At 38.1% G+C, this 14,286-nt stretch overlaps 1 protein-coding gene across 10 annotated transcripts in view; it reads left to right on the top strand.

Annotated features, from left to right (window-relative positions):
- LOC102369805 (poly(rC)-binding protein 3-like) overlaps positions 1–14,286 on the top strand; it is a 322,632-nt gene that overhangs the window by 268,314 nt on the left and 40,032 nt on the right. For 9 of the 10 annotated variants that reach the window (XM_025198321.1, XM_025198316.1, XM_025198320.1 and 6 more), the window contains 5 exons: positions 1,097–1,225; positions 5,114–5,257; positions 10,113–10,154; positions 10,635–10,710; positions 12,536–12,588. In XM_025198321.1, coding sequence (XP_025054106.1) covers positions 1,097–1,225; positions 5,114–5,257; positions 10,113–10,154; positions 10,635–10,710; positions 12,536–12,588 — 444 coding nt within the window. The remainder of the gene's footprint in view (positions 1–1,096; positions 1,226–5,113; positions 5,258–10,112; positions 10,155–10,634; positions 10,711–12,535; positions 12,589–14,286) is intronic. The other variant, XM_025198323.1, reaches the window with a different exon arrangement.

Below are 14,286 nucleotides of genomic sequence, written 5' to 3'. Positions count from 1 at the left end.
GAAGAGTTTTGTACATGTAGACACAGACGCAGCTGCCTGGGGCACAAGGGTGCTTCAAAATAAAGGTGCCATGACAGATTGATCAAATTGTGGTGAGATTCCAAAGCATATTAAAGGACACATAATTGATATTCCAAGCTTAAACAGCACTACTGAACAGAAGATGTAATGAGTAATTTAATCAATCTCTGGAAAGAAGAATAAGATGTGCTATGTGTGGCCAACAGAAAACTAAGTTAACTCCTTGCTGACTGTCACAAAATCAATAACAGGCAAAAATTGTACATCACAAATCAATCAGAAATAGATTTTGTGCATAATATATTAATGTACTAATTAAATATGAAATGCATGGCTCTTTCCCATTAATTGAAAAGTTCTTCCAGAATTTTTTTTTTAAGTTACACCATGGATATTTTGTCCTCATGTCTTTTTCTGTGCGTGCATGTTTTGACTAAGAATCTTTATCATCAAGAACCAATTTTTAAAAATGGCTTATATCCTGCTTATGCTCCTTAATGAACTAAAAGCTGATGATATGCATATGCTTCATCAACACAAATGGTGATTTAGAAGAGTTCTTGTGTTACACCACACACATTGTGAGATCTTTCAGTGTATAAAGCAGCCCCAAACATCATCAGAAAAAGTGCAGTCAGTCATTAATTCATTAAGGAATCACCCATTCATGACTGAGATTTATTAGGGAGGCTGATATTCTTCATATATCAGCAATTATTTTTATCATTATTTTCTAAATGATATAAAAGTCCTTCATTCCCCACGCCCCCACCCCCATGAATCTACAGTAGTCTCTTTTTCAAGAAACTGGAAGACTAAAACAGGGTTTAAAATGCACAATTTATTTCTTTAGCTACTATACTTCTTATCATGGAAATACTTGCCAGTGTGGTTTCCATAGACAAACTTACACCCAGTGTCATCTAATTATCATGTGTATGCTAGCAAAGGATGAGCATAGCTTAGATATGGATCTGTTTTATCACTTTATTATTTCTTATCAGTGAATAAATGGCTTGTAATGCACAGCTCTACTTTGCAGATATTAATGTTGGTTTTGTTTGTTTTTCTTAAGTCCACAGGGGCCCAGGTACAAGTAGCTGGGGATATGTTGCCAAACTCAACAGAACGTGCTGTCACTATATCAGGCACTCCAGATGCCATTATTCAGTGTGTAAAACAAATCTGTGTGGTTATGCTAGAGGTAAGATAATCCTTAAAAGCATTTGCCATCCATAAAGATAATGTTTGATTTGTTTCCTTTAAATACCAGCCCCTTCTTTTTTAAACCCTGGTCTCAGAAGGGAGTGCACTCGCCATATCTGAGTGATTTCAAGAATATGTAGAAAGGTTCTGTACATAGCTTTTTAAAGTTCTCAGTACCACCAGATCTACTTATAATGTAGAAGACCATTCTGTCATTGAAAAGTCAACAGGTCAGCTGGTTAAAAAACCTGACTTTAATCCTTTTGGAAGTTCTGAGCTATCAGCATTTTATATTCACACAAATCAGAAATCAAGGATTTTTTTCCCTGAAAGAGAATATTTGGAAATGTTTCATTTCAACTGTTTCAAAACCTTTTATTCCAATAAACTGATGAAATCAATGAAAACTAAGACTGGGATGGAAGCACAGAATGTATTCTAGTCCAACCCCCTGCTCAAGGTCCATGATCCCTATTTAAACCTCCTAGACAAGCGTTTGTGTAACCTCTTAAAAGATTTGGGAACAAACCGTCACACACAGCTACCAGGCAAAATGGCTGAAACATCAAACACACTTTGATAATGTCAGAACGTTTCATTTTTACTTTGCCTTTCAAATATTAGGTAATATCATTAATATAAAAGTCTGGATGTTTTGATGACCATATTAGAGTATAACGAGAATACTAGGTTTTTATGTTATTATAATACTTGGCATGATAAAGTTGAAATGAAATGTTCTGACCTTATTGAAGTAAGACATTTCAATAAAGTGAAAATAAACTATTTCAGCCTCATCAAAAAGAAAGATTTTCATAATTTCCTGTCAAATAATAAATAACAAAATCTTAATATTTCTATAAAATGTTTCAGTTACGTTGTATCTTCATATTTGAATGAAAAATGGCTTGCATAAAAAATTTAACCACTGGTGTGACATTTACCACTCTTCAATAGCTGACATCCTACATTTATTTATTCCTTAATCTAAAATAAGGACAATATTGTAGTGGTCACTACAGCGTAGTAACTGTTGGCTGTTTAATAGTCTGCCTAATTAAAATAAATGTATAAAGATTACTGTTATAATTAAGGGTGCAACAATAGAGATTTTTTGGGCCAATACTTAGTTGCTTTTTAACTTGCCATATCAGCCAATACTGATCAAATTGCTGATATGGAGCTGGGCAACTTGGAAAACAGCATCTAGCTGGTAAGTCTGGTGTGAGGGAAGGGGCAAGGGGGAAGGGAAGAGGAGTGGGGGGGGGGCACATCGAAACCTCTGCGGTGAGGGAGAGAGTGGGGCTGGGGCAGGGGTAGGTGCTGCACAGCCAGAGCAAGACATGGGACAGAGCCACGAGCAGCTCATCTGGGGACCATGGCAGGGACAGCTCCCACTGCTGCATGCACCCCAGGAGGGCATGGGGGGCATGTGCCCCTGGATCTGTATGTGAGGCAAGGGTGTGCTGCTACTGCAGACTGGAGCTGGGGCAGTTCCGGGCTCTTCCCAGCAGGGGGCTGGGCCGGGTTGTGCCTGGGGCAGGTGAGAGCAGTCCTGGGAGGGGGACTACAGGGTGGGGGCTGCAGCTCTTGCCCCACACACAGATCCAGGGGCACACACCCCACACGTAGATATGGGGTGCACGCAGTAGCGGGAGCTGCCCCCCTGGTCCTCCCCAGATGAGCTGCTTATGGCTTCACCCCATGCCCCACCCCAGCTGCGCAGTGCCTACCCCAGCCCCACTCTCTCCCTGTCTCATCACTGGAGCCTTGATATGCCCCCAACCCATGCACCTTCCCTCACAACAGACTTACCAGTCAGACCCAGCTGCTCTGCTGGGCTGCAGTCCTGGCCGCTGCCTGCATGCTGCGCTATGGCTGTGTGCATGCACGGGGCATTTATCAGGGACATTATCAGGTGCATCAGCCAATAAAAGCCGATTACCGATACTGTCAATTTTCTTTATATCGGTGCCAATCCAATATGGGTCCGATGTATTGGTGCACCTCTAGTTATAATGATCAAAGTCTTTCTTGCAAACTGACATTTTTCTTGCTTCTTGTAATTGCATATATGGGGAAATAATTTTGTTTAATAAAAATATAACAATACAGAAAGAAAATATTATAAAAGTCTCAGTTTATTAGCCACTGGAATCTGGTTATGTTTGTGAGAAACTAATTGACCAGATAAAAAAAATCCTTATGTCTGAGGCTCAAGTTTAGAACATATCTTAATGGACAGAGTTTCAAACAAAGCTTAAACCTATGTATTCACTTCCCCTTTTATTCTTAGACCTTTACAGATGCAAGTAATCACAGGAGCAATTTTATACTTCTAGTTATTAGGAGGTGCAAGTGATATACTTAGTCATCTAATTATCTGCTTTGTGGATGCAGTTTCTAGTCAGATGTCTAAATAACATTGATTACATTCCTAGTTATTTTCAGAAACAAACTAGACAACTACATTTCACAATCAGAGCTAAATATTATTTTTCTGCTTGTAAAGTGAATTTTCTTTTCAAATGGACTGAAGACAGGACAAATATTATCAAGATCAGAGATAATAAAGAACAGAGAAAATATATTACCAATATGAAGCTCTTGAAGCAGACAGTAATTTAACTATATTTTTTTCTTCAAATGATAACGAATCCAAAATATATGTGTGTTTACTGTGCTAAATGTACTTAATGTAATGTATTTCATTGATTTAAGGAATTGGGCAGTGGTTACTAATTTATTACAGCCAATAATATAATGTTAGGACATGAAATTATTATTATTTACTGTTGATTATAGGAGTGTTTTGAAGTAAGGCACAAAAAATTTTGAAGTATTTGGAAAGCCCGTTTTACAGGTCTGACCCTAGGGTCATTTCCATTTTCTAGTCTTTATCTTGTAAAGAAATTCTTATGCTTTATCAAGCTCATGCTTTTACCCATAGCTGTCCATAGGGTATAGTGAATTAGGGCAACCGCCCCGGGTCCCGTGCTTTGGGAGGGCCCTGTGGAGCTGCGTGGAGGGGCCACAGCCCCTCCCATGGGGCCCACCTGGAGCTGGCAGCTCAGCCCCGTACCACAGAAGCATGGAGGACCTGCCCCCCCCCCTCCATTTCCAGGGGTACCACAGCCCCACGCAGTGTTAAGGGGCCCCACACAAGCTGATTTGCCCCGGGCCCTGCACCCTGCTAGGGTTGGCTCTGCTTTTACCCTTTGAGTCTAAAAAAATTAAAAGAAAAATCTCCTGCTTATTGGATGTTGAGAGTCCTTTCTTGTTCCCATTGCCATCAGTAGGAATGAGTCACAAAAATAGTGGATTTCCTCCACTATTCCTACTGAGTTGAGAGGAAGTGTCTGATTGCACAGCTTGGCCCACCTGCCTTCAATGCAAGTGACAGCAATAGCTCACTCAGAGGGACATTTTTTATTCCAGTTTTATAACAGGAAGTTCTGGTATGTCAACTAATAAGGGGAATTTTCAAACCAAATGTATTTATCTTGAGTTACAAATTAATGCCAAGGGAGAATGTTGGATAGATTCTCCTTTAAAGACTGACAAGTTTAAAAACTGGCACCTAAATTGCTTGGATAGCTTGAAAGCTAAATTCAACACACACGCTTTGAACCTTTCCCAACATACTGCTATAACCTGCCTTGTGGTTACAGTCTGTCTATATCATGAGCATCCTAGCTGATGCCCTGTAAAGCAAGAGAAAATTTTGCTGCTGAATTCAGTAGGAGCAGGATCCAGGTCTTTGTAGAGAATACGCCAGTGACTGGCAAATGCATGCAGTTGTTTGTGAGAGCTGAGCAATGGAAAGAATGATTTTTGGAGAGTTGCTTAATTCTGCTTTTTGATTGCTTTATGTTTTTGTCTTCAGTCCCCACCCAAAGGTGCCACCATTCCCTACCGTCCCAAACCTGCCTCTGCACCTATCATTTTTGCAGGTGGGCAGGTAAGAGCAGACACCATTTTGGCTTCAGCTGGAAATCACACCGTCTTGGCCCAACCTCAGCCAGCGCCTGTTAGTTTTCAACTTTTACTCTTTCTTTTCCTGGTATAGTATTAATGTCATTTATCCACTGTGGCTTACAGAAAAAGGAGAACATTGTGTTATAAACTTAAACTGAAAACAAGTCAAGGGCATCTTTTACACAAAGTTTATTTACTATTATTGAATAAATTGCTGGAACTTGTATCCCGTTCATTTCAGCCGTATCCCTGGCCCTATGGGGTGTTCTTTTCTTTGTGTTGCACTAAATATATCATCAGACTTGATGTTCCAAGAACTTGTCACATAGCTGCATCAGGAATATTTTGGCTTTACATGAGATTATAAGGCTCTCGTTTGCTACAGAGAACAGTGGAAAAGAACAAAATTATGGCATTTGCTATTTTAACAAGGTTTAAAATTAACCTCTCTTCCTTAACTATTTAATAAATGGCAGAAAATCAGATACGCATTCAGTGAGACAAAACGTTATATTTAATTTTAAAAATTCATTGTTTTGTGGCCATATAGGCTACAAATAGGTGTTGCATTTCTTCCAGGAGAAACCATTTTATCTTTGGACAAAGCATGACCATTCAGATGTCTAGGTCCATTGTCCTTAAAAAGGGTCACTGAATAAGAAGTATTAACAGTGTCCCCCAAGACATCACAAAGTACATCTGTACAGTTGTCCTAGAATTGAATCAGAAGGGCAATGTGTGTACATGCCAATCCCAAAACTTTTCTGTTCTGGTACAAACACAGATACAGCTCATCCTAACACAATGTAACATCTGTTCCTTGCCATAAACAGATATATATAAGTTAAGGACTGAGCAGCTTTGAGCAAAACTTACCAAATTATAATTTGCTATGATGTTTTTGCTCCAGAAATGCTCTTAGCATTTTGAAATTCTAATAATTTTAATAGTTTGTAGGGCCAAGTCATGAGTTCCTGAGAAACATATATGTAAAAGAACTACTGTTTCTCTTTATTTTTTATTATTTCTCTGTTTATAGTTTTAGTGTTTGCAGGTCTGGTCCCCACATCTCAAAAGGACAGAGTAGAATTAGAAAAGGTACAGAGAAGGGTAACCAAAATGATCACGGACATGGTGCAGTTGCTGTACCAAGAGAGCCTAAAAAGGCTAGGGCTCTGCAGTTTGAAGAGAAAAGGCTGAGTGGGGATATGACAGATGTCTATATCATGAAAAGCATGGACCAGTGAGCAGGGAACTGTTGTTCACCAAATCCCAAAATATTAAAACTAGTGGACGCCACTGAAATTGGTAGGTGACAGGTTTAAAACTAACAAGAGAAAGCACTTTTTTATACAATATGTAGTCAACTTGTGGAATTCATTGCCACATGAAGTGGTGAAGGCAGATAGTAGAGCCAAGTTTAAATAGGGACTGCATAAATTCATGGATGATAGATCTATTAGTGGCTATTGAATAAAATGCTTGAAGATGTTTCCTCTGCTATCTCTAAACCAATAATGATGGATACAAGGGGAGATACTGATTAAGGGATAGATCATTCTAGAGATATCCAATTCAACGCTCTCCCTCTATAGCAACCATTTCTGCCGTTGTCAGAGACCGAATACTGGGCTAGACTGACTATTGGTCTGACCTAGTATGGCTCCTATGTTTGACAATATTTTATTGCATTATTTTTGTTGTTATTGTTGTTATTATTGCTATTACTGTTTATGCCAATGGTGATGAGATGATGACAATAATGATTAACAATGATGATGATAATGATCATTCCTGATGTCCAAGTTGCTTCAACTGACTTTCTTCAAAGTAAAAAAACATATTTCTTAAACTAACAGAACTTAAATTGAAAAAAATTACCATGATTTGAACTCTGCTGAATGTGCAACTGCAGAGTAATTTATTACAAACAAATTTTAAGTTTATACTGAGGTGTTCTCCTTTTACAAGTATGCATGTCAGGGCTATGCCTTAGCAGTACTGTAAATGGTGTTACTTTCAAAAGCTGTCTCAGTACATAACGAATCAACTCACTAAATATGTTAAAACCAATTGCTAGAATGCCCTGAGCACTTAAAATAAGTATTTGAAATTGCATCTCATTATGTGATATAAGAAATCTCAGAATTAATCTTTAATTGTATAAAGCAAATACTAGGCAGCCAAGTGTTCTATGTTTTTCTTTGTAAGACTTAGTTCAAACAAAAAATATCTAATTCTGATATTTTAAGTGAACCAAACAGTCTCTCACTGATTAGACCAATTCTTTGGTATCTTAGAAAACGGTAGAGGTGGGTTTAGCAGTGACAATGGAAAAGAGACTTTGCTTGGTTTCACTTCTAGTATCAAAATATAATATGTACAATGGTTTTGATACTGTGTTAAAGAAATCCTGGCCACGTCTACATGAGATACTAAACTTGCAGTAGCCCATGACTACTGTGCAGTAGTGTCACATGGAAGAAACCATGACATGACGCTACTGTGCAGTAGTCATGAGCTGTGCCGTCAGCGTCATGAAACAACCGTTCTTTGGCACAACTGTGCCATAACTCCAGTTACTGTGCAGTCATTTAGTACTTTTTAATACAAATACTAAATAGCTGCACAGTAAGTACTGCGCAGTCAGCTTCACGTGTAGACACAGCCCCTGAGTACACATTAACACTGAAAACAAAGTATAATGGTGCTGGCAGTGATGAGTCCATCTACCCCTTCCATAAATGTCAACAGTTGTTTCTTTCATTCCCAATAGATTCTGCAAATCTAGATCAAAACACCAGAAAAATCAAACTCCTGCTATTGACAAGATGGGATTTTAAATGGGTTTTGCTGCTTTAAGTATTTCTAATACTTTTAGGTTTCTTTTTTAGTCTTGTATAATATAGTAGAGCTAAAAGGAAGATGAATATACACTGCCATGTGCCATACCTCAAGTCCTTACTAAACTTCAGCTAAGGTAGTTGTTTAAAAAATTAATATTAATCCCATTACACCACCCCTGTTGAAAGGAAATAAAATGAAGTCTTCATGTCATTTTTCCACATACAAATTTTGTCTTTACCCTATATACCTAAAACAGGCACTTCTAGCAAGGTCTCTTGGAAGCTGGACTCAGCCTTGGGCAACCTCTCACAACAATCTCATTGACTTCACAGATTGTAAATCTGGACCAATTTTTGCCCCAGGCAATTATTCCTGCCCTGACTAAAGTCAACAGCCAAATTACCACTGACTTCACTGGGAACAGGATAATACCCCCATGTTCCTAAATTAATGGGACTCTTTGACCAAGTGACTAGTGAATTATTTATTTATTATTTATGTTCCAGTAGCTCCTAAAATGCACTTGGTAAATTCCAAGAAAGGCCATGGTCCCTTCCCTGGAGAGAGAGACCATCTGAAGTGCACTCTTCCTACTGCATTTGAAGTAGAACTAGATTCAGACTAAACACCTCTGACTTAAGCTAGTAAGTCAAAGCAGTGCTTTTCCAAATTATCTGCCCACAAAAATAGGTTCCCCCTCATTTAAGCATGACATCAATGGGACCATTTGCATGTCTAATGATAAGTACGAGCTTACAGCTCCAACTCAGCAAGCAATCGTTTGGCAAAGCATTCAAGCACACGCTTAGCTTTAGGCATGTGCTCTCATTTCATTCCCATCAGTGCTCAAGGGTGGGGCCTTACTTCTCCTTTTAACAAACAAGTGCTTCCAGATCTAGGACCCAGCCCTGCAAATGTACATAACTAACTAGGCACATAATAAATTGTCCCCACTGGAACCAGTAGAATAGTAGTTTGTATAAAAATAATTGCAAGACTGGGGCTCTACTTTATAAATAAATTTAAAAATAGAGCCACCATTTCTGCTCAAGGCGGCAAATACTGCTGTAGAAATTTCTGTAAATCAGTTGGACTGTTAAAGGTTTTAATCTCTATGCTCCATTAAATGAATTGTTCTTTAATTTTCAGGGCGTTCATTACTTTCTGAGATGCCTTTCATTAAATAAGCATTTTACAAATAAAGCTAATCAACTCTGTTCCTGTTTATAATTCTGCCTGTGCAAATATTTATAAATTATAATTTTCCTTCTGGTTTCCTGCCTAAGGACAAGCTCATCAAAATATTTTTGATGGGCCAGCTCTTTTAGGAAAGCTCCACAGAATATACTAGAAAATAATAACCTTTGTGTATTTCTTTTTATACTAGCCTATAGAATTGAATAAAGGTAGCAAGAGAAATTGGGGGGAGGCAGTCTAATTAATCCAGTTAGCAGACAACAGAAGATAAGCACAACATAATGCACCTTTTCCCTTTGCTCTTATTCCCTTCCTATGCCATGGGAAGGGTTGGGCTGCTGGAGCCCACAGCAGTGCCTAAACAAAGCAATTTACAGCTGGTGCCAATGTAGTCACACCTCTGGATGGCAGCATAGACACAGACAGTTTTACACAAGTCCCGCAACCGGTCCTGATTCCACCACTGTTCTGCACAGATCAGCAGAGCTAAATTTGGTGATGGGTTGCCCCCCCTGTACTTGTGGAGCAACCCATCACTGTCTGTCTTGATTCTGTTGCAAATGGTGCATCTGCCTGGGACCTAAGGCCTGCAGAGCCTTCACTGGTGCAGCATGGCCTGGCCTTACCACTAACAGAGGGTTGCACCTTAGGAACATGACCAAGCCCTTACTACACTGTGCGAATGTCAAGTCAGACAAGAAGATTAAGCTTCTCTTAGCATTTAAGGAGATGTGATTTTATTTTATTTTTTTTTGTGTGTTGAGTGTGGAAAAACACAACTTTTTTCTCCAGCCTGATGAGAAAGGAGAGCTTATTGTCTCATTTCACTGATCTGTATCTTCAATTTTGCTTGTTATTTCCAGGCATTTACAATTCAGGGGCAGTATGCCATCCCTCATCCAGACGTGAGTCCAGCGCATGTAAATTACTCCCTTCTTTTCTCTCTCTCTCTTATTTGTTCTGGGCAGCATTTACTTTCTACAGTTAATATGAAGACACGCCCGCAGATGCCTGTCCTTAGCAGTGTCTACATAACTGCGTGTTAACTTTATCAGATATCTTGTAATAATTGCTAGAAAGTACAATGGCCCAGATACAAATGACAGTTATTTTTGTCTTTTATGCATGCTATGTATTTGAGTTGTTTTCTTAATATGTTATTCTACAAAAAATGTAGTTAATATTAACAATAGCCATTACATGTAATAACAATAAAGATGTCATTTTTAACCAGGTTTTTTTTTCTATGCGGTAGAATAGAATGAATGATTAAACCTTTTTTTTAATTTTAATTAATCCAGTTTTAAGACATGTAAGATGGTTTTCTCTACTCTGAAATAATTCCATTTGATTGGTTAGTTCTAATTTCCCATCCTGCCCTGCAGTTGACCAAGCTTCACCAGTTGGCTATGCAGCATCCCCCCTTTACTCCCCTTGGGCAGACCACCCCTGGTTTCCCTGGTACGTACCCATGACCCCCTGGGGATGTCCTTCTTCTTAACAGCTTTGTTTCCCGTGGTCATTACATCATTTTAATACTAAATGTGTTCAATGACCAATGATCCTTTTGTGTTCACACATTAATTCTGTGTTCTGTCCCTGCTACCCTGTGGCTCCGTTACAGTTTGTTTCTGTCATTACTAAACTCTTGTGCTTTGTTTGTTCCATTTATTTTAATAAAAAACACTTAATTTGTGCCATTGGCTGAAGAGCTCAACCTTCTTTTATTTAGTCCTCTGCAAAGTTATTATGCACCACATAGCATGTACCAGTGAATATTGTTCAAAGCATTCGGTAGTGAATTTTGTGGAACCTCTATTTTTGTACTGTATTTGGAAAAGGTCCAAAAACAACTGAAAATACAGGAAGAGAATATGTATTTATAGGATAAAGACAGATTAATATAAATATTAAAAGCACAATTAAAAACCCAAATAGACCTTTCCTGTATATCCAAACTTTGGAATTACTTCCATGATTTTTACTACCATTGGAAACAATTATGTTGTTCCTATTTTAAAAATCTCCCACTAAAGGCAGTGGAAATTTAGCTCATCTAAGGACTGCAGAACATAGTACATAATTTTGAATGCCTGCTTAAATATTATTTTGTTTATAATAGGGAACTAAAATTAGACAGCCCTTCAATAAATCACTTTACTTTATTTCAATAAATATGGTGTTTGAACTCTAAACGTTTTTTCAAGACAAAATAAAATATACAGTGGTGCATGTTTTGTATGGTAATTAATAACATTTTATCACATACATCAAATGTTATGACTTAATCATTTTCATATAACTTATTTTACACCCCATGTATTTGTGGAATATGAAAAGCATTCGCAATATGTAAACAGTTGAATGTAAACTTGTGGTAAAATTTAGGTGGAAATGAGAAAAAATATTTCTTTGTCGGAAATAAATAGATATTCACCAACATGTTTCCACATAAAATTTCAAAAGGGAAGAGAGAAAAACGAGGCTCAGAATATAATTTGCTTCTACATGGTGTATCTGATAAAATCTTTACAAAAGCATTAAAGTACCTTTCCTAGCTTTATATTCTCTTTCTTCTTTACTTGTCATTAACATACTGCTCCTTAATCTTTTCCTTAGTCTGTTTGTGATTTGTATGTCTCCGTAACTTTACTGTGTGTTAAAGCACTAATTGCAATCCTCCTAAGCATTTTCCTTTTGTCCACCCAATTTAAAAACAAATGTATGCAACTTATTTTGTACTTTCCCCCTAAAAATTCCCATCTATCCAACATTTCTTCAACCACTAACCCCCATGTATAATTTCCAAATTCTCCTAGTTTATTTCCCTATCTTTATTTTATCCATTTTTTTTTAATATTTTTAATTTTGTTTACCTTAGAATTCCACATTTATTTTCTGTAATTTAGAAAATCTGATAGGTCAAATTTCAGCCATCTAATCCATTTCTGAATTAACATATACGGAGAGCAAACTTCAAAGAATATTTATAGGTGAAACCCTCCATTTTGTAGAAACTTTTCATAGCATTGTGAAATCATGTGACATTTGTTGTTTTGGTGGGTTAAAGGTTAATTAAAATAAGAATAATTTAAAATTAGTCCAACCCTTTTAATTTTTGCATTTCTTGCTTTCTTTTTTGTTTCCCTAGCAGTTCTATATTTTTCTTTGCTTCTTTATTTTCTCAGTATTTTTTCATATTGTCTTTCTTTAAATATCATTTTTTGTGTCTTCTGCAAATTTCCAAACATCTAGCATAATGTTTTCCCCTCTGTCCCCTAAATAGGATTGGATGCCACTTCTCCAACCAGTTCCCATGAGCTTACTATTCCAAATGATGTAAGTGGATCAATAGTCAGTTTCTTTCTTTCTCTCTCTTTCTCCCTTTGTGTCTGCAAGTAGAATATCTCAGCTTGGGTCAGTTCATACCAACATAAGCTATGCTATCATAATTTGTGCTACAGAGAATTAAAGTGAAGGACAAAAAACGTAACTCTGGGTACATAGTGGAATGAGTTTGACTGAGGGGACCAGGGAGGGTTAGTAGAATGGTGGTATAAAAAAGATGACAGCATTATGGGATGGCTCAAGACTGAGACTACAGAGCATTTTGTTGTAGCCCTCCCCGCTACCCCCACACAAGTATAAATAAGGAATCTCTTACAGCAGTGTGCTGAGTCCTCTTGTTCTTTCCTGTACTTGCTGAGACTACAACACATTTCTCCTGTAGGTCACCAGTTCCACTGAGGCCAGGTTGGTTGTTCCTGAAAGTTGTTACCAATAGGTAGATATGTAGTGCTCTAGATCAGTGTTTCTCAACCCGTGGGTCATGACCTAAAAGTGTCCCACAAGAATATGTGAAAGGGTTGCAAACAAACTTTAACAAAGGATCAACCAACTTGATAAAGGGATTCTCCTTTAAAGGAGAAAAACTTAGGAAACCGTGGTTTTCCCTTGCAAGCTGGCAGAGTTTGAGCCTGGCAGGGGCTGCTTGGGGCCCTCCATGCCCCACACACTGGGGGGCTGGGACCTGGGGGCAGAGGGCAGCAGGTCAGAAGTGAGGGGCACTAGGTTGGGACTGGCCATCGATGTTTACAAATGAGTCCTGGCACAAAAAACCTTGAGAAACACTGCTCTAGATAGAATACCTATGTAGTCTGAGACAGGTAAGGAAGCAGCGTTCATATCACATAACACTCATTTTGGCAGTTTCAACCAAAAGGCCAAGTACTAAAGGGACTCATGGTCCTATGAGAAGGTCTTCCAGTTGAGGACTGAGGCACCTAGGCACAGTAGTATAAAGAAAAAGCATTGTGGTTTGGTTGTGCTGTATTATTCTGCCAGGCAACACTTTCCAGGGCTGTCGCTTCAGGACCTTAAGTGACCACAAAGATTACTTTAAAATATATGAAAGTACAATAGGAACAAAATTGCTTTGCAACTCTAGTTTTAAAAAATCTGAGCAACACTCCTACTTTGTGAATTCAAAACAACTGACTAATTTTGGGCCACTACCACGTTTTCTCCCTAAATTACAAAGTTCTGAGACTTAAAACAACCACTTACATTTTACTACCAGGTATTTGCCATAGACAAAGGCTCCAATGTTATTTTGTTTCCCTTGAACTATAAGTCTTATCAATTTTCATTATAAATGACTAACTGAGAAAATTGAAGATATTGCCTCCAGTGAAAAAAGCTTTCAAGCATGAGTGGGATCACAAATAACAATTATATTACTTAAAAGATACTTATAACATCATATGAAACCTCTTAAGCTCAGTGGCAGTGATTTATAGAAGGAAGAGTGGCAAGCAAGCAGAGTTACCATAATGAAAGGTAAATTTTTCTGTGTAAGTGCGTGCTTGAGATTCAGTAATATTTCCATTAGTTAAAGCAAGGGTGGTTAACCTGTGGCATGGGTGCCACAAGTTGGTATGGGCTGCCTCTGTATGTGGCACATGGCATATTGGAAAGGGGATAGGCAGTACAGCGGCAGGTAGGGCAGCAAGCAGAAAGCAGAGCACATCTTCCAAA

The sequence above is a fragment of the Alligator sinensis genome, unplaced genomic scaffold, assembly GCF_000455745.1.
Source record: "Alligator sinensis unplaced genomic scaffold, ASM45574v1 scaffold428_1, whole genome shotgun sequence".
Taxonomy (NCBI): domain Eukaryota; kingdom Metazoa; phylum Chordata; order Crocodylia; family Alligatoridae; genus Alligator; species Alligator sinensis.
This window is presented reverse-complemented; position numbering and strand designations above follow the sequence as displayed.